The 25,661-nt window shown below is 38.9% G+C and overlaps 1 protein-coding gene across 2 annotated transcripts; it reads left to right on the forward strand.

The window, feature by feature from the left end:
* Nucleotides 1–404: 404 nt before the first annotated feature.
* Nucleotides 405–25,300, forward strand: smad1 (SMAD family member 1). Of its 2 annotated transcripts, XM_055224437.1 has the most exons (8): nt 405–492; nt 7,029–7,101; nt 10,182–10,679; nt 16,410–16,673; nt 17,847–17,966; nt 21,374–21,595; nt 22,869–23,125; nt 23,601–25,300. In XM_055224437.1, the coding sequence occupies exons 3-8, from the start codon at nt 10,280–10,282 to the stop codon at nt 23,742–23,744; spliced, it is 1,407 nt and encodes a 468-aa protein (XP_055080412.1). In that variant the 5' UTR covers nt 405–492; nt 7,029–7,101; nt 10,182–10,279; the 3' UTR covers nt 23,745–25,300. The 2 variants fall into 2 exon arrangements, with proteins under 2 accessions (XP_055080412.1, XP_033823577.1); XM_033967686.2 differs by lacking the exon at nt 7,029–7,101 and having other exon boundaries at nt 427–492.
* Nucleotides 25,301–25,661: the final 361 nt, after the last annotated feature.

The following is a 25,661-nucleotide window of genomic DNA, read 5'->3' on the forward strand; positions in this document are numbered from 1 at the left end:
CATTAATGCACAGTACCCCATTACTCCATATTCTGGCTCTTTCTTGTTCATTTATGAATTAAACTGGGACACGTTGGTTTGGTTTTCCAATTATTAACTGTAAACTGTAAACGATTCTTAGCTACAGTAAACACACTGTACTAATCACTGTCACCAACTGTATCAGTAGACTGTCAGCAAATTTGAGAAGCAGAAATTTCCCATCAAAAGGCCTGACAGCACAATTTCTTTCTCAATCAGAAAACAACCACAGGCACTTGAGAAGAACTGCATTGTTTTACAGTTGCATAATCCATTTCCACGCAGTGAATGAGGATGGGAGAAGTGTAAAAAAAAAAGTAGGTCTTGTTGTCAGAGTTGCATCCCGCGGCGTGATACTGGCTCTGGCGGAGTGTGAGGCGGCTCCGCGACTCACTGACGCCAGGCCGAGCACAACCGAGAGACGCACACTGTGGAACACACACAGGAACAGCCGCGCGCTCCACGGGAAAGGTACAGTCAACTTTAGCACTCACTCTGCTATGTGCACAATCCAAACTTTATGCATGCGCTTTTACACTCCTTTTAAACTCCTAAAAGTGTTTGCAGCGCTGCAGTTGAACGTTCCACTGTTGCTAAAACTTTTGTCTTCTTCTTCTACAGACTTGGAACTTACAGTAACGATATTGACTTTCCTTCGCACAGTTTTACGCACATGTTTCCGGTTTGCATTCTTGTTCAGATTTAGCATAACGGCTTTTGAATTAGTTTGTTAGAAACCCTCATTGCTTGTGGAATACACGCCTGACACTGAAGTAACTTGAATGGGGGGAAAAGTGGGCGTCAAATCCGTGCGTAATTGTGCGTAAATGTATTTTTTGGAGGGAATGGTTCTCTTCTAAGTCCTTTTTTATTAACAACGATGTGACTTTGGTTCTTTTAACGTGATTAGTAAGCAACAGGATGCATATTTGCAAGTGGCCTCTTGAATTAGAAAGTAAAGTTAGTCTTTGTAGTGAATTTATAGACACTGGATAATAACATGTGCGTGCGCAATATATCTTGGCATACTAATTACACATGTCATCGTTTTATATTAATGAGCAGCATGCCATAATTGCTTAATTGGGTTGACATTGCTGCACTATTGGTGTATATGTCTGTGTGATTGTGTGTTTCATGTTGAATGAGTGTTGACCAGGCATGATGAGTGAGAGATGTACAGCAGCAGTATAGGCTAGATCTTGTGTCCTTATTGAGGATGGCATATCAGATAACTCAAAGGACAGGAATTTGCCCTTGTCTGTGATTTCCTTGAGTATAAGTAGTATTTAAAAATTGCAGTAAGATGGTGCTCTATTTCAGGAGCATTCTGTTGCTATTTATTGTTAGTGTAAATGTGGAAGTTATCATAGGCCTAACTGTATGAGCCAGACAAAAAGTACTTGGGAGTAAATATAGGTTAGAGGCATTCCTATATCCACTGTATCCAGTCACAACAGTAGTGACCACAGTGGAGTGTGTCTGTGTGTCCCGGGACAACATATGTCAGGGTGAGGTGTCCACCCTAACACAACACTAACCCAAAGCGGAGTGCCAAGCGTGGTTGAGATAGCTGCAAAATCCCCATGTGTTCTCTGGTTATGTCTACAGTGCATATGTACCACAGAGTCTGGTCTCTGCTCCGCTGTGAGCTGTGAGGAGGTGTTCGGGTTCAGTGTTTTGTCTAGTAGTATGCAGTGATTTTTGTCATAAGATTATATAATTGTCATATGTGCAGTTTGTGAGGTATGGTGCCAAGTGAATGTGATATCAGGACAAGGGAACAAATTGATAAAAAAAAAAATTAAAATTAAAAAATGTGTGTTTATCTCCACAAGCTATTTGAAGTGGATAAAATTATCGAAAATTAATCATTGTCATAAGTGTCAATCCAAGCCAATCATGCCAATTATAATGTTACCATTTTGACATAAAATTATACCTGATTATATTGCAACTGTGCACATGAAAAATCAGTTATTGGTTTGTAAAATACGTTTTGAATATAGAAATGTTTGAAAGAAATTTGTGACACAGTGAGACGAGGCTGAAGAAGTTAAGTAGATATTTCTGATGGACTGAGTAATGGTTTGTATTAGGTTAAGTTTATTAACTGTGTCTTAGATTTACATGTGACTATTTTAATACCCATTTTATCTGTGTATGTCTGATGGTATGTCTAATGTCTCGCAGCGGAAAATCTATCCATCTCGTCCATTCTTTATCTCTTCATATGGACACCAGGGCCCTTTTGTAACAGGCCCCGTGTGATTTTTTTTATGGATGCTTTCGGGGATCAAATTGCTGTATATCTATGTGTTTATAATTGTGCAAAAGCATATGCAGCATCCTTGTAACATCACCATTGACTCTGTAATGAGACCCGAAGGCACTTAATCCAGAGACCAGATATTCTCCCAAACATTCCCTTCTGCTGTCAGTCTCCCTGCAAAGAGAGGGAGTCTCTTTGCATTTGTCTTTCTAGTTATCTATAACTCTCTCTCTCTTCCTGCACTCGTCTGTTTATAGTCATTGAGCGGGGGCTAATGGAGGCCCCATCCAGGACCCTGCTGATAAATAATGTAGGTTCTTTATAATGCTGGCTCCCTGGGGAGGGTCCAGAAAGCCTTATTACTGTCTCCTCATCCTCCTCAGCCTGAGCCTAAATTGATTAACAGACACTGGAGCGGTGCAAAATGATCTGCGGGACTAGTGTAGCGGCTAACAGCTCGCACCAGGTGGGTCAAACCAGTGAGGCCTGAGAGTGTCCCATTAGCTTCACTAACTGTCCGCTGGGCTAACGGATGGCAATCAGGAGCTACCACTAACGCAATAGCGAGGGCCATATCCTCACGCCGCGCCATGGGGAATGTCAGAGTGGCTTTTATGAGGCTGTTGTGTAAATGATGGTGTGTGTTTGAGCTTTTATGGAGGAGGAGAGAGGCGGCCAAGGCCATCACAGCCATGACTCTTCATTTAGTGTGTGTCACTTAGGATGACCGCACAGTCATCTGACGCACAGAGCCAGCTAGTGTTATCACGATACAGTTCAAATTTGATTTTGATACTAAGGAATAGACTTGATACTCAATACTGATTCCGATACCATGAGAATTATTTTAAAAACACTCAGACAGAATGTGATTTTCAGCATTAATTGATAGTACTTTCTTTTATATTACCATGCAGTCTCATATCTTTGTACTCCTTCAGTCGTCCAGGTCGGTTCCATAGTGCTTTATGGGCGTATACAAGTCTATGTGTCTTATATTTGTTCTGAAACAGCTCAAGATCATTCTAAAGATATTCATGAAAAGTCCTGTGAATGTGACTTTCTTAGTACCGACACTTGCTCAAATGATTATCTAGTGTCAATAGTAGTTTTAGTGTTGATTAGTATCTGATTTTTTATACTTTTGGCAAACCCACACATGTTGAACGTGGAGGATGTCCAATAGAATAGAGAAACAGTGCTTCTATCAGCCGTGTGTTTTGTTTATAAGTGGAAAAAACAGGTGGATGTCTGGATGTATTTAGGGAGTTGATTTATTATTTATACAGCATAAGTAGCTTGATATTTTATTTTATGACAAAGGCTGTGACATTTGCAAGCACACACTGTATCAATATTCAGAGTAAACTGAACTAAACGTGGACTAGACCATGACAAAATTGGGATTAAACCAGGACTAGCAGGCCAAAAAAACAAGTTTACATCAGAGGACTAACCGGGTTCAAAGCAGGACGTGTGAACGGACGCAGCCTCAGAGGAGACTGATTAGCATCTGGCTAGCAGAATGTGTGTTTTAATACTCACAAATAATAAATAGTGCACTTTTTGGGTAAATCTATTATTGTAGGAATTAGGCACAGTACTCACTGGTGTCTTGACCATGACCTGTGACACTAATATTGTAAAACCATTTATATTCTTCCTTGACGCTCTTATTAAAACATTTAAGAATTGTTTCATTTTTGTCAGTGTCTCAGTTTGTCATATACTCAGTTGGTGCTGGTCCTGGTGATCAAAATGGAACTCCCAAATTGTGTAAAGTTGTCACACAAAAAGTGTGTTTATATCAGTGGAACATTGTAGTCTATACATAGGTATAGAAGAGAGAGGCCCAATGGCGCCTTTATATTTTGACTGCCTCCCAGCAAAATCCAAACTCGCATTGTCCAAAGAACCAACACAAAGCCATATCAGGCTCTTGAATAAGCATGTGGTCAGATATTTGAGCGTGAGTTAAAAATATGCTCAGATTTAGTCCGCAGCTCTAGCCCAGTGACAGTGAAGGATTGTGAGTCTAGCTCCAGATGTTACCGGGCTGAACTTTGTCGATTTTTCCATCTGAAATAGATTACTTGTCTTTGTACAGCCCGTCCTGAATGTAGGCTGCTGATAGAGCAAAGTGGTTGGAAGTGGATCAAAAAGATTGGATGGGGCTTTTGTCTTTTGATTTGCATTGTATCAAGTTGTATTGTGTTCTTTTGTGCAGTTACGGTTCGAATAGAAATCGTCCCACAAAGCCTCACAACAAAGAACAGACGACTTAAACTATGCAAGTTTCACTAAAATACAGGTTTTATTCCATGTATCAATCGCACATGCTTTGGCCAGCAGTCTTTCATGTATTATTAGAATCTGAATTTCTTCTATTCATACCCAATGGGAAAAAGGAGAGATGAAAACTCTTTTTCATGCGATCACACTCTGGTGGAAATAAAATAAACTTACATTATAACTTAACTTACAAAAATATAGTGCACTCACAAACATATTTATGTGCAATTTTACAGTGTGATAAACATATACTACCAGTCAAAAGTTTGGACACACTTTTTCATACATTTTTTTTCCTTCCTTATTTCCATGATTATCTCACTGGAGGCATCAAAAACTATTAATAAACACATGATATGTGAAAATAAAGTCAAAATTTAAAATAGTTTTAAATTAAAAAAATGTGGAGAAAAAAATAGTCACCTTTTGCTCTAAACCCTGCTTTGCACTTTTGGCTTTTCTTGACCTTGACAAGGGTCACAGCTGTGAAGGAAAAACCACTTCAGGAGACTTCATCAAGACGCTTATTGAGAGAAGGCCAAGGGTTTGCAGCGCTGTCAGCAAAGCAAAGCAAACGGTCGTGAATTTGTGAATCTGTGAAAAATATTTAGTTGAGTTATTTTACTTTTTTCTTTCTTACACAGTTCCATATATATTGCTTCATATATTTGATGTCTCCCGTATAAGAAGAAAGCAGTAAAAAGAAAAGAAAAAACATTGAATGAGAGGGTGTGTCAAAAACATTTGACTGGTAGTGTGCGTCTAAAACAGTTATTTCAAATAGTTGTGAGCAATGCTAGTTTTTATATTCTAAAACTACTCTTGAAATGTACCAATAACAATGGGAAAATACCACATTCAGAATCCACTGTATTTGCCTTTTGTTTCCTGAAATAAAAATAAAACATTTGTTATGGCAATAGTTGAACCCACGCCCACGACATCTCTGACCTATCCTCCCCTACTTTTTCCAAAAATCCTGGTTCCACCCTGCACCTGTAGAGAAGTGTGCAGTGATCAGCAAAAAGGAAATGAATCTGCTGCACTGCTAACCATCCCAAACCTACCATGCACTTCCTGTCCATAGACACAGTATAGAATGTATAGCACTGATGAGTGATATGTCTGTCTGATATCTGTCTCATGTCTCCTCCCAGATTCCCTTTTCCGGTGTATGCGAGTGTTGTCATGATACTAAAATTTCAAACAGGATATCTCTTCTAAGGAAAACGTTTGATACTAATTATACTTTAATATTTTTAAATACTTTAAAATACTTGTAAAAATACTGACATTTTTTATGATCTTATACAAGTTCTGATATGGATCCAAATCATTGCAAAACTATTAAGGAAATGTCCAATTTTGTTGTAATGTTTCAGAATTTATACAGATTTTTACTTTTTATTTGTATGCCTATATATATATATATATATATGTATTTAAATATATGTATTTAAATATATGTATTTAAATATTTTATATTTAAGTATTTTTCCCATATTGGACCAGAATCCACATACAGGGCTCTAGACTGCGACCAAATGCTCACATTTTCCTCTATACTCGCTAACTCTGTGACTGTTTTCACTGAAGTTTCATAACCTGCTCAAAGAGGAGCTTTAGTGAAGCGTACGGCGAGGCCAGAGACAGGAACTATACTTTTTGTGATAAAAGTGAAGCTAGTGCGTTAGCATGAGGCATTGTCGTCATGTTGACAGCTGTGCTGCTATTCACTATAATCTACAGCCTCTGTGCTTTTACATGATGAAAGAATAGAGAATATGCTGTTGCTCAGACTATATAAGCCTAACTACATATGATAGAAATTTTGACAATTTTTATTCAATTCTATAGTAAACTAACATTTATTCAATCTATAACTTATTTTCCTGACTTTACAGAAGACTTCACAAATGCGTCTTTCTTCCTGTCCTAAATAAATCTGTCTGCATTAAATTTCTTTGATTTTTTATTAGTGTTTAATTGTAATAACCAGCTCAATTAGGTCTATAATATTGACTAGAAAAAATGTTATTTATATCAGTTTGTATAATGCTTCCCTAAATGTTCAGGTTGTGCTCATAAAAGATTTTAGTCAGGGGCTACTGTACTCCTGGGGAAAACTGTTAATCTAGAGCCCTGCCATATATATTGACCGATATCGATCTTAACATCGATATCCTGTCCACCGCTCTAGTAGCGACATTTTTAGCCGTTGGAGTATCTAGTCTAAGTATAGGCACAAACTTTAGCTTTACAGTTTACAATAGTAGCGTCTGACCCACGTTATAAACAGCACCTGTTCTCATCACCGTGCCCTGGCTCTCCCTCACATGCAGTAGCCGACAAACATAGAAATGTCTGCTCATCCCATAATCTGAAGGGCCCAGAATAACTACGGACCGTTCGCTCTTAATGATGTATTTGTTCCTGCTCGTAGGAAATCCAATCTGCTGCCGGCTTTACTGTCAGAGAGAGATGCATCTTCACCCGTGACTCATTAGGGACAAAAGGTTAGTGCATTTATGACACATGAGTATTCCATTTCAGGCTCAAAGTGATAATATGCAATTTGTCTGTGATTCAATGAGCAGATGGTGTGTTGTCATAGGTTTTGTTTTGGAGAAAGACGCTAACTAAGAATTTCCTGATACGTTTCTTGTTATTAATGGTGCCTGGAATTTCTATTTTTGGTAACGAAAAAAACAAACTGAAAACTGCTACTGAAAGAAAGGTCAAAAAAAGGAAAAAAAAAAGACCTATTGTGCTTTTATCTGCTATATAGTTATAATCTATGACACTTGTGGATCATTATAATAATTTGCACATTTTAAATCGCAATATTCATCTAAAATGGGTGAAACAATGAAATAAAAGAAACAAGTTATCTAACATCTGCGTTATAAAACTACTGCATAATAGATCTGTTTTAAACTTGTCCAGAATCTTGTCCATTTGAGCCATTTGTATAAACTAATACAATAATGCAGCTATACATTCACGGCGCATTCACCTGTATCACATCTATGTTAGTTGAAGTATATTTTCCTCACACTAACTAGGGAGTAGGGGAATTCGACATGCCCTTGTTTACGCCTTCAAAAGCTCCAATGCCACTCTGGGGGCTCCTGAATAGCTCCTGTGAGACTGCCGTGAATGGGCACATTTATCCTGGGGTCTGCATACACTTCCTTTTTATTGTCCTAAATGTTGCCACATTCCTGCCCCAAGTCATTGTGCGCAGGTCGCTGGTGGTAAAGCCCAATAGAACATATAGCTTCCTCCGCACACTTCAAGGCATCAGTTCTAATCTGATGGAGACAATAATAATGTAATAATATAAGTAATTTTGTTTCTGTAATAAGGAATCTGTGTGTTGTTGGGGCGACAGTAGTTCAGCTGGTAGAGTAGTCACTGATCCAAAGGTTGGCGGTTCGAATCCCGCTCTCAACGTAAAAAAAAAAACAAAAAACAAAAAAAAAACCCTGCCCTCAAGGTCTGCATACCCTCGTGTGTGAATGTGTGAGTGGTTCCTTGATGTAACGTAAAAGTGGAAAAGTGCAATATAAATACGTGACCATTTACCATGTGATGATATACACAAACATGCTTTATATTTTGATGAATATCTGATCAATGGAAAGCTTAAACCTAAAAAATAAATGACCTATTGATTGACCCATTGCCAATTAAAATCGCAATGCAACTGGTCACTTTTCATTAGAATGAACAAACTGTGACCAACCTTAAATTCACAATAATACCTGTATTGAATGTTTAACTTTCCCAGTGAGGGGGTTCTCCACCTTCTCGTCTCCATGGAGATGTTATTGCTTTGGCTGAACAGTCCCACAGCATGGTCTTAAACTTAGCTATGTTTCATTTATTCAGTTGCATGAATAATATGTTCATTTGTGTGTCATTTGCTTTATTCCATGGAGATAAATACGTTTAATTCCAATTACTGTGGAACATTTCTGGCAAAACGGGTAAATGACCCTCCACCAGAAAAGATGTGTAGGATCTTTAACTCTCAGCAGATTTATAATTTATCTTTTTGACACAGCCCATATTATTTGTTTGAAGATTAGATCTATAGACCTTATAATTCTTTGGATGTGATATTTCTTTTTTTATTCCCAAGTTTTCACTGCTCTATCTCGACCAAAACCACAATGAGCAGCTTGAAACCATAATTCAAATTGTAGGAGCTGACAGGTTCAAATCCAGACCTGAAACTGTAACTGTTTTAGCGATGGGAGACGAGCTGTTCGATACATCACCCCATAATACTTCTGATCAGCCGACGGCGATTGACTTGTTGGCATGATGGCTACGAGTGTATGATCCACATTCCCTCACAGTGATTCTTTTAGGCTGCGTCCCGTAAGTGTCTCTGGTGTAATCGTAATCGACATTAGTGAGCAGTGGTAATGTGACAAGCCATACGGACAGGAAGCTATCTGGAGAATGCCTGATGTAACTTCGATGTCAATGCCAACTTCCCAGAAGCCATGACAGCCACAGCCAAATCTGCTCTTTTGATAACATCATCATTTACCTTATAGAGAGACATAGAGGGTGGGACAGTCATGATCGTGTTGGTTATAAGCCCCTAAATTGACTTACTGTTCAATAGATGATACGTCGGAGAGTACTTTTAAGGTGGGTGCTTTTTCTTTACACCAGTGGCGAGCGTTTTGTTATTTTTCTGTGCTACAACAAGATTTGAGCTGTCGAGGGTTGAATAAATAACTTTTTCTCTTTTTTTCCTTATTATAGGTAAGGATAGGTGTTTCAGTCTGTTATTTATTGATTTTCACATGCGTTTATTAGGAGGAATAACCTGCTAATAAACGTTTTTGAGAGGGTGTGAGACTGGGTGAGACTAAGCCAATGCAGCAGCCTGGTGTCTGTCTGTCAATCGACTGCAAAGAGACGATCTGATTGGTCAGTTTTAAAGCTAAGGTCAGCAGCTTGCAGACAGAAGACCCAAGGAAAGAGAGAGCTTTTCTGAATGTGGAATCCCCAAAATAACACCAAATCTGATAGGATACTCACATTTATGTTATGCTTTTAGATCTAAAAAATACAAAATTGTAATTTAAATGATGTAATAAAATCATCCTTATTTAGTGTTGTTGTCAGTGGCATAAATGTGTTCACACTCACCAGGAGAGCCAGTCAAATCACTGATCTAAACCAGAGGCACAGTTCATCCTCGAGGTTTACCCTGATGACCTCTGATTAGAACTGATCACTATTCTATGTCTTATTCCTTCTGCAATCTGGTTCTTTGTTTTAAAATTTAGGTCCATACTTAACAAAACCAAAAATAATAAATCAAAGAAAAGAGATTCGATTCTTAAAGTTTGCCTGAATTTTTTCCTAAGAATTTTTGACTTACAGTAATTTAAATCATGTGAATGGCATATACGTGTTATGTCTGTGTGTGGTTGGCCAGGTGGCTGCAATGAACTGCCCTTCAATAAGCTTTTCTGATTCTTTCCTTCCACAATATATCGCAAGCCAGAATGTTTTATTGTGACTGGCCATGTTGGTTATAGTATTGACTTGTTTTTTTCTCTTTTAGGATCTGCATCGCCATTGGACGCTTCCTCCTTTGCTTAAGCGTGGACTCTATACCTCCACACTCGGACTAGCAGAGGGGAGGTGACCAGACCCACCACGATGAACGTCACCTCGCTTTTCTCCTTCACCAGCCCGGCGGTCAAGAGGCTGCTGGGCTGGAAGCAGGGCGACGAAGAGGAGAAGTGGGCGGAGAAGGCCGTGGACGCTCTGGTGAAGAAGCTGAAGAAAAAGAAAGGAGCTATGGAGGAGCTGGAGAGAGCCCTGAGCTGCCCGGGACAGCCCAGTAACTGTGTGACCATCCCGCGCTCTCTGGACGGGCGGCTGCAGGTGTCCCACAGGAAGGGGCTGCCTCACGTCATCTACTGTCGCGTGTGGCGCTGGCCCGACCTCCAGTCCCACCACGAGCTCAAGGCCCTGGAGTGCTGCGAGTACCCCTTTGGGTCCAAGCAGAAGGACGTGTGCATCAACCCGTACCATTACAAAAGAGTGGACAGTCCAGGTAAAACACAGTTCATATAAAACAACTATGATCATACATTCTTCTTATATTAGCTTATATATCTATTTAAGTCAAATTTTATATATATTTCAAAAAGTTTCAGCACTAATTGAGGCGGGAAATAAACGGAAAAATTTACCTGTACGCAAAATTAAAATATCTAGTTTACCTTTTATGATGAAATTGATTTAATAGACAGCAAAAAGTGAGAAATGTCTTGTGTAATATTCCAAATCTGAAGGATATAAAGTGATATTTCTACATTTTTGTGCTTAATGTTATGGTCAAACATTCCTGATTCATTGTTAAAATATTCTCCCAAAAAAAAAAAAGACATAAATTTTTGTCCAAATAAATTATTCCCACCTTTAATTACTAATCATGTAAAAAATAATAATAATAATAAAAATTCCTTTATTGTTACAAAAGAGTGGACAGTCCAGGTGAAATTCACATATAATATTAAATCATATAAAACATACCTATAACTATATTAAAGGCCCTGATTTTTCCCATGCAGTTGAGCAAAATTTGTATTTGCAGCTCTTGAGGTAAAACTCCATCTGCTGGTTATTAGTTTTACCATCACGGCTAAACTCCACTCTGACTCTGAGAGTTTTAAAAAGCTCTTAGAAACTCTCTGCAGTGAATAATTATGATGCTTGGAATGCATAAAGTAAGTGAGGAATAACTCAGGCCCACTGCAGACTGTTAAAATGAACTAGTTCTGTAAAAAGAGTAGAGTGTTTTTATTAACAAAAGATTTATCTTTAAACAAAAACATTTATTTATTTCCTGTACCATGTTCATGTAGTTACAGCTCTGTCTGTCTTAAAATCTCTTCTCTCAGCTCATGACATGTTTTGGAGCCTGTGTATTGACCAGTTAACTATTAATCAATTATTCAAATAATAATAAAATCGTATTGAATTAAAATAAATATAAATTGTCATCTAACCTAATAATCAGTTAGTTTTGATTAATCAATTAACCGTGCTTTAATAATTGTATTAAGAATCTATTTAATTACCAAATTAAATTATTAAATACAAGGATGCCAAAAATTCCTTTACAAAATGTGATATTACAGAACTTACTCACAATTTTTTTCATTATTATTGTATTATTAGAAAGGCATATAGTCTTCACAATATCTACTTATAAAATCATCATTGAGTAATTTATCCAACTATTATAACGTAAAAACTTTACTTTGCAGCACTGCATTCAAGCTACATGATTTATAACAGCAATTAACCATGAGAACCGCTCACATTCCTGCTATTGTGTGTTGTTTGTAGTTGGTTTGGCTTGATAATGTTTTTGGTTTGTGCGGAACATCTGCAAATTTTTCTTCATATTGATTTAAGAATTTGACCTCTTGAATTCTAGGCCAAATATGTATCTTCTTTGGCTGGTGTAGACAAAATAAATTTAGCCATTTGGCGGTTCACTAAACAGAAAATACAGGTCAGCTGACAAGATAGCAGCAGCTGTCTGTAGGGTGCCTCTGTGTGTGTGTGTGGAGCAGGAAATTCCATCTCTCGGAGAATGAGGGCTTTGTTTTGGGGCCGTGCTGTGTGCTGCTGTCCTTTTTTAAACTCCCGTGCGCGTTATACCCTCTGCTCCTCACTGCTCCACCCAGCACTGAGCTCCCCATATCCCAATCTGTGCGAGGACGTGGAGCACAGGAAGGCCCTCACCCACTACACAATAGGAGGAAAGACTTGCTGCCTGCCTTGCACACTTTTGGTTTCAATGGGGAGGAGACAAGCGCTACGGCTAATCGCTAATGTGAAATCAGCCCCCCATGGCACCTGTGTATGCACCAACTGGCCTTCCTGTCAATTTCACGTTTGACAACCAATTTGAATACGATTATTCAAATCAATTATGTTTTTTTTTTTTGTTTTAGCATAGTTTAAAGATGGGAAAATCAATGTTTCTATGTTTCCATGTTATAAAGTTGTTCCCTCATCAAAAACATGCCCGAAGAGGCTTTAAATGTCATCCATGCATGTTTGAGTATTTTAGCGGTCTCTCCCAAGCCCTATGCGAACACTAACGGTTAGCTGTAATATGCAGTCCATGGCTCCACCCACGAGCCTACATTACCCATACTCCCTTACAGCCATTGTCCATAAATATACAAAATCACGATACAAAACTGCACACAGCAACTTGACAAACTTGATGCGACGTGCAGTAGTTTTATTAGCGAGATGCACGCTGTGTTGTGATAGTGCTCTGAAGTGGGAGTGAGCGAAGGGAGACCCAAAAACTACGGTGAAATGTTCAATCACATTACAATTGACGTGCCTTCCGCTAATGAAACTACTGCACATCACATCAGGTTTGTAAAGTTGTAGTGTATTGTTTTGTATCATGCTTTTGTATGTTTATGGATAAATGTTGTGTGGGAGCGTGGATGACATAAGCTTGTGGGTGGAGCATTGGACACATCTCACATCTCACCATAAGAAGGGTTTGGATAGGGCACAGGAGATTGCTAAATTACTCAAACATGCATGGATGACATCGAAAACTTCTTCAGGCATGTTTTTGATTAAGGAACGATGTTATAACATGGTAAAAAGCTCCAAAAAATTTACTCCTCCCTTCCCAATACACTAAATTATATTGCTTCATTTCCTTTTTACTTACCTTTTTGGTCATTTTTGGTTACTTTTACAGCAGACATATTGTTCATGTGAGAGTTAAGTAAGTACAGAACAGTGGGCATATACCGATGACGGTGAAAACAGGAGTTAAACTATATGGTGTCTTGAAAATAAGCGATTAACGATTGCTCAAACATGCACGAATCACTCAAAATACAACTTCAAATCCTGACATTTTTCCCCAACCTCGATTCTCCTAGTGGAGGAATGAATGAATGACATGTAGATTTAACTCTATAGCTTTTGTTACCTCCTACGGGCAGCTTAAAGATACTTAGTTTACATCAAAAGCATGACCTAAGTTCCTAAACGTGATGAATGATAGGAACTTCGGCGTATCTCCCACCCTTACCGCCTCCCCCGTATCGTCAGCTGTCTCGCCCGTCTATGTTTAACCTTCAGAACAAACTGCTACATTGATGAGCAAGTTCACCGAGTACCTGCAGGAGCCCTCTCAGTACGCCAGGCTCGTCTTTAGTTTCAGCCTACGCTTTATTTATCAGCCCGGTATTTATAGGCACAAATGGGAGTGAGTCAAAGCCTACCAGCAGACAGGGTCATAACTGGCCAAACTCAAACATTCCTCAACAATAACTCACCTCAAACATATTATTGGGGCCAGTGAGATAGCGCTGGCCTCGGTTAATGACTGTCTGAGTCCTCCTCGTCCCCCGTCCCCTCCCAGGAGTCCTATTTTCTTTGTGGTCCAGCTTCTGAGCCTCTGTAGGACTGATGGAGGTCCAGAAGAACTCTCCTTGTCACTGGACTCATTTAAATCTGTTCGAGCGGCGTACCACCTCTGCAGGTTTCTCACCAGGGCATCACTAAAGGCGTGGTTTGAGGTTTCTGTAGTTGCTCTTTTCATGGCCTTCATCATGATCTTCTGCATCTGCTCCAAGGACATGGACAGGTTTTTGGGCCCAGAGAAGTAGCACTGGACCACCACACATGAGGTGTAGCTCTTGGCTCTTCATCTCTGCTCCTTGGTCCATAGATTTCCTCGGTCTTCATATTCCACTTACAGACCTCGAGTTCACAGTTCAACATCTGGCAGCAGTGGAGAAAGTTGGTTATGATAGTGATGGCGAAAGGAGATATCTTCGGGAGTATTTGGGCTTGAGTTGATCCCATCTTCTTCAGCGTTTTCACAGAGATGTATGGCTCATAAGGGAAGTGCAGCGTGCTCTTCAGGAGGTAGTGGACAGTTATCTCCACTCTCCTGCTCCTCGTCCTGTTTCTCCTCTGGACTAGCACCTGATCTGTCCATGTCCATGTGCTCCTCAAGTCTTCATCAATCACTTCTTCATCAGACCCAGTTTCCTTTCCTCTTTTGTTCCACCGGACGCTACTGCTCTAGTTTTTCATCCGCACCCTCCTGCTCACTCTCTTCCTCTTCACTCTCAGACATTAAACAATACTCCCAGAATTCTCTCACAGCTTCCATGTCCCTTCCACTCCACTCAGAGGAGCAGCCTCTTCCTGCAGCTGCTCCTCAGGCATGTTCTCCTCTCCCGGGCCTCTCTCTCCTCCAGCTCTGGACCTGTTCTGGTGGTTCTCATCTGTTCCTTCAGCCTCTTCAGTGCCAGCCTCATACTTCTGTTTAAGCATCCTCTTTACTGGCTCCAGACATAGTCACCTTTGTATCGCCAGCTTTCACTTTGAAGCAACACACGATTCTGGCCTCCACCTGCACATCCACCTGGAGCTCCTCAGTGAAATCCAGCAGGGCTTGGAACGCTGACTTTAGCTTTCTCTGTTCAGTTTTTGGTTGACATTTTGTGTGTTTTGGTACTAAATGCAGGCAATTTATATATTTAAATGCATTCTCTGTGTGTTAGCACTATTAGTAATCGCAGCTATAGCAGTAAACGTCTGTTACTTTGTACTTGCTATTAGCTGTTTTATGAAATTTTGACAGTTTTACATTTTATTTTATGGTGTGTGATGAGATACGGCTAGTTAAAATTACTGCTAACACCTTAATTAAACCAAACCATTTCCCTAGCTCTAACCTTAAAGGCCCTATACCAGATTTTTCCCATGTATCCAAGCAAAATATGTCTTGTCCCAATACAGAAATATTATATAAGCAGCTCTTGAGGTAAAAATAAGTCCACTGTGTAGTATCTACATCTAATTATAGTGTCTTTTATTGTTCAAGAGTCAGGAAATGCACTCTATATGAAGGCACCACAAAATTTTGCTCAAAATTCCCCAATAAAATCAAAATACATTGCAGAAAATTAAATTTGGGTAGCGACTGTCTGGACATAATCTGCTGTTGCGGGGTGGGACGAGACACAGTTTCTCTTGTTGAAACTGTGTCTCATCCCACCCCTAACAACCAAAATAAATCAATACATAAACAATTTAAACAGTTAACTATCACTGTGAGATATTGAAATATAAAGTTTAAGATTTGAGAATAAGTAAGGAAAAAACTGATTGAGTTTTAATAAAAGGGTGAAGTCAAACAGTAATTAATTAATAGAAATACTTTGAGCTTTGATTTTGTCTTGGTTAATGTATTGCACTGTCCCTGTTAAAATAAAATAAATTTAAATAATACCTGACCATACAAATTTCAGCCCAAATAAAGATCAAATTATGCTACTGTTCACTAAACTATACAAGTCTGCAATATGTTTTACCATAATGCCGATTTTTAGATCCTAATTCACATTTATTACAAAAAATGAGATAAAATATTATGAAGTCGTTTTGCAGAAAGATTATTTCTGTTTAAGTTTAATTTGTCTTTATATAATTTTTTTTTTTTTTTTCCTATTACATTTATTCATTTTTTTGCATGAACTCCCCCTGAAGTTGTAGTTTTGTGAGTGCAGTTTAGGTCAGAGCCATAGAGATACGTAACAGTTTTGACAGTTTTTGCCACAGAGCTTTTAGTCGACTAATCGATTGGCAGAACATGTCTTTAGTCAACTAAGAACCGTTATTAAAATGCTTATAAAAATGGGCATCTCTAGCGATCAACGTTCAGATGAGATAAGTGTAAAGTTCCTCATGTATTTCTCCTTTGTGTCTCCAGTGCTGCCTCCAGTGTTGGTACCACGAAACAGCGAGTTCAACGCCAAGCATACGATGTTGCCTCGCTTCCGCAATCCTCTCCAACAGAATGAGCCCCACATGCCACAGAACGCCACTTTCCCAGAATCCTTTGCTCAGACCAACACAATGCCTTTCCCCCAGTCGCCGGGTAACAGCTATCCAAACTCACCGGGAAGCGGCAGCAGCGCCACTTTTCCTCACTCTCCATCCAGCTCCGATCCAGGCAGTCCATTCCAGATGCCAGGTGAGATCGTCAAGTGAACAATACCACCTTAAGTATCAGACATGTCATTTAATTATGCATTAGACAAGGCAAGTTTCTTTGTATAGCACAATTCGTACACAAAGTAATTCAAAGTGCTTTACAGCCCTTGAGTGCTTAAGAAAGACTAAGAAATAAGAATAAGAAAGACATTATAACACTCTTTCTTTAGGGGAAACATCACGTCAAAAGGACAGTGATTAGATATATAAACTAGATGGGGCATAGTGAAACTGGAATAGTATTTTCATGACCTTGTAGAATAGACCATGCATTCCTGTTATTATTTTTGGCATGATGGGTGCATGTGATGACCAAAAGTAATCAATTCATGAACTCAAGGCTGTGAGGTGTGTTGTTTTTTCCACAGACTTAGTATATTAAATGAGCTCTGTCAATGCCACCTTAAAGCCTATCCTTATGGCACTGATACTGTGGCATTTTATAGGGCCTAAATTACTGTTTTAATCTATAGGGCCTATATTACCTTATTTTCTGGTCTGTGTTATGTTTCCTCATCACAAACACATGGAGTTGTCTTTCACTTTTGTTTCATTCACACACATTTAACACATGGTTAACTAAAAACTATGACTTCATGACATCACAAGGTAGAACAGACTATTTTGGGCTTTGGAGATGTAGAGAGACTAATAATGATAAGGGATTACTCAAACACGTGTGAATGAAACAAAACACAGGTAACACCAATATAACTTGACTTACAGCTCACAAGTCATTTTTGTGCAACATGTGATCTTTAATACTACAATATACTTAAAAATTATATATCTTAAAGGCAAAAAGCTGTTTTATTAAATCAAAGTGGCAGAAAGATAATATCTTTAATGAAAAATACTTCAAATGGCCCAATTATACCTTAATGTGGTTCAAATCGTATTTTAATCTCAAAGGGACAACATGCATAATGACTGTCAATTAATCATAAAAATAATTGCTTGTCTGAGCTACTATTAAAATTATAACTAGGCCCTAGTTTACGGCTCAAATCTTTAGATCTTGTCACGTAAAAACAAATCTTTTTTTTTAATCATTTATGTGTTGAGGATTTTATTTAAAAACACCTATATTTCGCTACACTGTATACTTACAACATAGGCTGATTACCCTTTATCCTCTCTCTTTGATATACAGAGACCCCCCCTCCTGCCTACATGCCCCCCGAGGAGCAGATGACTCAGGATTGTCCCCAGCCGATGGACACAAACCTCCTGGCTCCTCCTTTGCCCCTAGAGACGAACAATCGCTCCTCAGGTAATCATTATAGACTGTCTAGTATCTGCCATTAGTGTTATGATACTAAAAATTCAAATTTGGTTTTGAGGCTAAGGAATAGACACAATGATAATTAAAAACACTTTTTCTTTAGATAATATAATGTCATTTTTATTATTCAATCATAGTACTTTCTTTTATATTACCATGTGGCCTTTTATCTGTGTAATCCCTCAGTGTCCAGCCAGGTATGTTCCATAGTGGTTAAACTATTCAGGAAAAGTTCATTTCTGTCCTGTAAATGCGACTTTTGCAGTAGTAATACTTGCTCAAATGAGTATCTAGTTTTAATACTAGTTTTGGTATCGATTAGTATCTGATTTTTGATACTTTTGACAGTCTTATCTCCCTCCCTCACTGCCTCCGCTTCATAATGATATCATCCCATAAAACTGTCTGCACCTGCTCGCCTTGAACTGCAGGTGCAAGGATTTCTGAGAAGTCTGGGAAGTTGTTTTTAAAGCTTCATTTCCCCTTGTGGTTTGAGCCCAATTTAAAAAAAAAAAAAAAAAAAAAAAAGGTCTTTATCACCATTGGCTGTGAGATAGATTTAGAGCTGCCATCTGCAAACTCAAACCCAGGGGAAGCTCGGCAAACCTCAGCACTTTTATGAGCACTATAAACGCAGGAGCTTATGTCATCTCTGCTGGTGGTAATGACTTAAATCTCGTTAACAATAAGATACACTAATTTACCCTTAAAGCTGGGATCTGTAGTAAGGTTGTAATTGCAACTGTCTGGGCTTACGTGGTTTTAATTTACTAGAAAATCGTATTTTATGTGCATTAAACTGGCCAATAAAAAGGCGTATTACAAAATGCAATCCATATCTATAAATAGCCTACATGTGTTTTAAATATTGTAGTTGGCATACTTTTATGGTTAAGGCAGACTTAAAAGACTGAAACCATTATAACATAGTTCAAAGTTCTTAAAAGTCTTCTTTAGTTTCCCCATAACTATAAAAAGAATAATTATAAGTTCATATTGCTTGAAAACAAGACTTTTATCTTGATTTGACTAGATGATATTATCTATGATATTATAAAAGATTACAGTAAAAGGAACATTTCCATGGACACAGGCAGGAGGAGGCTCTTCTCCAGGCAAATAAATGTGGTGACAGTGGCTCAGTGGGTAGAGCAGTCGTCCCTCGACCCACAGGTTGGAGGATTAGTATGAATGTAGTGTGTGCGTGAGTGACTGGTGGTGGTTGGAAGGACCAATGGCGCAGAACAGCATCCATCAGCCTGACCCAGGGCAGCTGTGGCTACAATAGTAGCTTCAAGCCTCTAAAGCACATTATAAATGTGTAAGTGTAGTTATTATTAATAAGAGTCAGGTTTGTGGAGATGCAAGCCTGACTCTTAGTTGGCCTGGCCTCAGAGTAAGTCTGTTTTGTGCCTTTCAGTGAAATAAAAATATCCTAAATTTTTCTATATTTTTTGGCTTTTATCTAATTTTAGGACAGTAAAATATAATATAATCAAGACAAATAATAGAATATAAAACACTTATTAACATATTGTCTTATTTAGGACAGTCATTTTTCCAGTTTAAGTCATTATAATATTGCTGTTTATAAATTCAATTCTCTTCCTTTAAATTCTCTAGTACTCCATCCCACGGTTCTGTATAATTGTTGCAGTCAAGGTTCATTTGTCCTACTGGCTAGTGTGGTGACAGCACTGGCGGGAAGATCTGTTGAAACCCTGTGTTGAAGTGGGGGTTTGGGGAGTTCGTTAGTACAAGCTGCATCCTGTTAGTGTGAACTTGGCCTCTATTGTGGAGCAGCTATGGGAAGGTGACAGACAAAACACACCTGCTCAATAGTGCCATGTTACAGAGGAAGTTTGGGAGAATTATGTGCAGGACAAAGTGAGTGGCTGAGGCCAGCTGGCACCCGCTCTGCACCCCAGACAATGCACTCAGAGCGTGGCCGGGCACATCGTTGGTTTATTCACCTACACTAAAATGCATTTAAACAATCAACTAATAAACAGCAGGCGGGCTATGGGGGTTTGCGTGCAGATGTGTTCAAGGCAAGTCAGCTGAGTTATGAATCACTACTAACTGGAACAGGAATGAAAAATGACGCATGCATGCATATTGTTATTGGCCTTTAAACACCAATAACTCTTGAGTGAATTTATTTCAAACATTCAGTCTGTAAAACACAGGTCATGTCACTTCAGTATATTTGCTTTGGATTCTTCAGTTTTAGAACTTAAAATGATCTAATACAGCATCAAAGTCAAACAAGTGTTTTTATAACTCTATAAAATTTCTTGGAAAACATGCCAGTGGAGTCTGACCTGTAACTTTGCCTGGTTCATCACCTGCTTGTCTCCACACATGGAAAATTTAATGACATACTGTGGAACATTCCAGGCAAAGCAATAACATCTCCATGGAGAGAAGCAGGTGATGGACCTTCCATCAGCGGAAGACGATTATAGATTATTTACTGTTCTACGGATATACAGTTGAAACCAGTTTGCATACGCTATATAAAAAGATACATACGCTTTTTTTTTTTTTCTTCACTGTCTGACATGAAATCAGACTAAACTTTTTCTATTTTAGGTCGAATAGGATTACCAAAATTATTTCTATTTGCTAAATGCCAGAATAATGAGAGTAGGATTTTTTTTTTGGACAACGTATCATTACTTTCTTCAAAGCCAGATGTTTACATATATTTCATTAGTATTTGATACCATTGCCTTTAAACTGTATGACCTGGGTCAAATGTTTTAGATTTCCTTCCAAAAGTTTCTCACAATAGTTGGCAGGAATTTGTATGTAAACTTCTGCTTTCAAATGTATGCATGTATGTGTATTTCATATATTCTATGTGTGTGTGTGTGTGTGTGTGTGTGTATGCATTGGTTTATTATGAGTATTATTTTCCATTATTATCATGATTATGACCTCTGTTGTACCTAATTATAAACATCCCATATTTCCTTTTCCATTTAATGTTCCTTTCTTGCTTGTAAATATGCAACTATACAAATTACATAGTGCACCTTTAAGCTTCTATTTTCTGCTGATTTCAAACTGTTACAGGTGGATATTATAAAAATACCATAGATTGTATAATTGACTGTAGCCAGTATATTGGATGTTATATTAGTCCACATAGATTCATAACTGTGATACATTTGCTCTATGTATGTTTACTCAAATCAGTCTTACTGGCTACAGGGGACAATTGTGAAAATAAAAATGTGTGGTGGGTATATTAGATTTATTGCTTGGAACCGCAGGCCTGAGTGACTCCTGGCATTCTCCCTGCACTGAGGAGCTTTAGAGGTGTGTTCGATGTGTCTGCGTCTGTCTGTGTGCGCACTCTGTGACCAGTTAATGTGCTTCCTGTGCAGATGTGCAGCCTGTGGCCTACGAAGAACCCAAACACTGGTGCTCCATTGTTTACTATGAGCTCAACAACCGTGTCGGGGAGGCGTTCCAGGCCTCCTCCACCAGCGTGCTCGTCGATGGCTTCACGGATCCCTCCAATAACCGCAACCGATTCTGTCTGGGCCTCCTGTCCAACGTCAACCGCAACTCCACCATCGAGAACACCCGGAGGCACATTGGGAAAGGTGCAGTAGCCCAAGGCCAATGAGCGCAGACAAGACGGAATCAATTGGTGTTATCAATAGATGCCGAGGGTTAGGAGGCAGAGGGGAGAACAACAATAACAACAATGTGAGCCGACAGTCAATGAATTGATTTGGGGATGACCATGTTTTGACCATAATTTACACTGCTAAAAATATACTCAATCATTCCAAAAAAACACAAATGACTTTTGATGACAACATTTGAGTGAGGGGTGGGCAAGTTTTTCCCCCTCGATTATGCATTTCTATCATCAGACCATATTTTTGTAACCCACCGTGAATGTGCTAAAAAGTCTGGGTCGAAACTGAGCCGCTCTGTCGTATCGTAACCACAAAACATCCCCACGGCAACAGCCACTAAAATAGAACGCAGGGGGCAGATGGAGTGACACAGGCGACTTTATTACTCATCTCTCGTAAAGGTGTTAAACGGTGCAGCATTCTTATTCATATTAGCCATTAGAATTTGTTCTCTGCAAATAATGACACTTAGGCCACAAAACTGCAGTATTATCCGGTTCAGTAAAACATAAATCATAAATCCACACAGGCAAATGCAGCAGATTAGCTTTAGTGACTCCTTCAAGGCCAGTCTTCTGTGCATTAAAAGCATTTATCTCAACTATTGCACCACATTTTACAAATAATACTGAGTTTTGACCTGCATCTAAACTAAAAGTGCAATGCTCAGTCTCAAAGGGAGTCATTTTACTCTAGACGGGACACAGCTGACACGAGGTGCGCTCACAACTTTTAGATTCAGCTCATCCAATTCTCTTTGTGTCTGTGGTCTGTGCTTTTTGTTGTGCGTTTAAAAATTGTTTAAACCAGGGAGAGGGAGAACAGGGCCTTCTCTGTGCTTGGCCCTAAGCTCTGAAACGCTCTGCCCCCTCACGTCCGAACAGCCCAGACACTGGATGGTTTTTAAGTCTCGTCTTTTGACATTTGACTGGATTTAGTATTTTAGAACAAGTGACACTGAACTGATCATTAATTATTTATTTTTGTTGTCTGTTGGCTAATGCAAACTAGCTTGTGACTGTAATGTTATAACAGAGGAACATGTTTAACATCATTAATCAGTTCTTTATGTTCAGATAGTGTTAAAAGAACGCTCAGATTAAAATTTAACTTGAGTGACAATATCTCAGACAGAGCAGTGCCTACAGTTAGCACCACACCTCCAGGGAATGTTGATGCTTCAGTGTATCAATACAAATAAAGTGAATCGGATTGTTGTTGTTATCCGCAGGTGTGCATCTGTATTACGTCGGAGGGGAGGTGTACGCTGAGTGTCTGAGTGACAGCAGTATCTTCGTCCAGAGCCGTAACTGTAACTACCACCACGGCTTCCACCCCACCACCGTGTGCAAGATCCCCAGCGGCTGCAGCCTCAAGATCTTCAACAACCAGGAGTTTGCCGAGCTGCTCGCCCAGTCTGTCAATCACGGCTTTGAGGCTGTGTACGAACTCACCAAGATGTGCACCATCCGCATGAGCTTTGTAAAGGTAAGAGAGTAGTTTAAGATGTGTTTTTATATGTGAAATCACCTTGTATAGTACTGTAGTATTGTGTGATTTTATGTATAGTTGTAGATCCCATTATTTTATTTACTATGGGCACAAAAACATGAAAAACAGAACTATCTAAAGACAACCTAATGAGTTATAAGTGCTTTTCACAATTTTCAGTAGCCAGAGCTAACAACATAACAACAACTAGCATGCTAACAGCGCACCAGTATTGCTTCCTGGTTGGGACAAGACAAAAAACTTTATGACATGATGAAAATTTGGAACAGGTTCTTAAAATATTTACTTTTTGACCTTTTGCCCATGTTGTATCCTCACTGAAGTTATACATGGAGCTCTTCTGTGTTTTTTTAAAAAGCTAAACTACTGCCTAAAGTCAAACTTAAGCCAGTGTAGGGAATATATTGAATATCTTTGTTCTGTGTTACAATAAGTATTTATTTTGTCACAGGGTTGGGGAGCAGAGTACCACCGCCAGGATGTGACCAGCACCCCCTGCTGGATTGAGATCCACCTCCACGGCCCTTTGCAGTGGCTGGATAAAGTTCTAACCCAGATGGGCTCCCCTCACAACCCGATTTCCTCCGTGTCCTAGGCTTTACTCTCCTTCGCCCTTGTGGCTGTCCATACCCCAGCATTTTGGTTAACGTAGCAAGAAATCAGGCTAGCTGGTCCCAGGCTGGTTTGTGCTTCGGTCAGGAGATATTTGGAATGAACCACAAGCTGATCTGGGACCTGTACGGTTTGTCCCACCACGCTGTTAAATGTTTTGGGTTGGCCTTGTACTTGAAGGATGTCTGAATTAGGCACATTATAGTCTGGGAGAGGAATACAAGCAACAAGAGCGTGATGCAACTGGAAGATACTTGATCTCTGTGACCAACTGTAATAATTAGACCATCACACTCATTAGGATGCGACTCTTCTCCCAAATCTCTCCCCCTCTTGTTCATCTATAATTCTGACTCTTGCGATGTTACGTCCATATTGTTCCTTTAAATCTCAAGATGCATTCATGTGTAGGAAGATTATGGGACATTCCAAGTCACTGAGATGGTTGGATGCAACAATGCTGAAGAAAGCAAAGACTGGGAGCATGACCAGCACGACTAAAGTGAAGATCGCTAAAAACAAGAAACTTTTCATCAGTCAAATGAAATTCCGTACCATAAATTTTAAAAAGGGGTAGAGTTTGGGTGGGTTTTTAAATGGGGCATGGCACTAAAGGGCATTTCAGACTAGTCAACAAAGTATTGTATAGTAGTTATGTTACTCTCGTGTCCAAAAGACTTTAAACAGGAGAATAATGTTGTCTGGATATACTCACTAGAATATGTGCTGTGCATTCTGGTTTTGCAAGGCATAGTTTGGTAAATGTAGTGTTACGAATTTAAACCGTAGCTGAACACCAAGCAGAGGCAAACGAGTACACTCCAGTTTGTCCATTGTTGTACAGCAAATATGTCACATTTAGGACAGAAATATTTCACAATGAGTATGTTGTTTTTTTTTCATTAATCACATTGACTGAGCAAAAACTGACTGTTAAGGAAAAACCCCATGAGCATTTAGTGTTATTGATAAAAACAGTTACTGATGTCCAGATGTGATTTGTTGTTTTTTTATATAAAGTGTAAATGCAGATGTTGCCATTTCATTCTTTGTTTGCTTTGAACAGTCCTATTTGCTATCAAACTCGTCACATTCTTTTTGTATTTTTGAATGCTTTCTTTTTAATCCTTTGCACTTTTACATATTGCTCTGTTTTTGTCCCTATGTTTTTGTTGTGTTGGCTCAACAAAACACTCAGAAATAGGGCTGGGCGACATGGCGATAAAAATCGAATCGTGATAATCTGCTTTTTTGGTCAAATCATCAGATCGTGATTCACTATGTCTGTGAGTGGCAGCTGGATTTAATCAATCAATGAAGTGTGAACTTTTATAAGAAGCAGATTTTATTTACCTCCTAAGGGCATTAGAAAAGTTAAGTAAATGAATCATGATAAAATCGAAATTGTGATCTGGCTAAGAAAATCGTGATATGAATTGTTTGTCACATTGCCCAGCCCTACCCACAAATAGCTGTTTTATTCCATGAATATGTCATGTCTCTACTGGAAAAATAAATACATTTGTTTCATTACATAAAGTCTGTGTCTCAGTCTACTAGGGTTGTCAGAAGTATCAAAAATCAGATACTAATCGATACTAAAAGTAATATCAAAACTAGATCCTCAGGCAGGTATTGATACTAAAAAAGTCACTTTGTGAGGACAGAAATGAATCTTTTCTGAATCTTTTCTGTATCTGAACAAGTATAAGACACATAGACTAGTATACACCCATGGACCACTATGGAACAAACCTGAACAACTGAGGGATTACACTGAAGTAACATCACACGGTAATCTAAAAGAAAGTACTATTATTTCATGTGGAAATGACATTCTATTGCCTAAAACAGTAGTTAGTTTTTTATTATCATTGTGGTATCAGAAACAGTATTGAGT

The sequence above is a fragment of the Periophthalmus magnuspinnatus genome, chromosome 1 (genome assembly GCF_009829125.3).
Source record: "Periophthalmus magnuspinnatus isolate fPerMag1 chromosome 1, fPerMag1.2.pri, whole genome shotgun sequence".
NCBI lineage: Eukaryota > Metazoa > Chordata > Actinopteri > Gobiiformes > Gobiidae > Periophthalmus > Periophthalmus magnuspinnatus.

Bases quoted from the DNA above. Each gene is read 5' to 3' on its own strand.
- smad1 (XM_055224437.1), top strand. From the start codon at position 10,280: ATGAACGTCACCTCGCTTTTCTCCTTCACCAGCCCGGCGGTCAAGAGG. The intron at 16,674-17,846 runs GTGAGATCGTCA...TTTGATATACAG, and splicing joins CAGTCCATTCCAGATGCCAG to AGACCCCCCCTCCTGCCTAC. The intron at 17,967-21,373 runs GTAATCATTATA...CTTCCTGTGCAG, and splicing joins GACGAACAATCGCTCCTCAG to ATGTGCAGCCTGTGGCCTAC.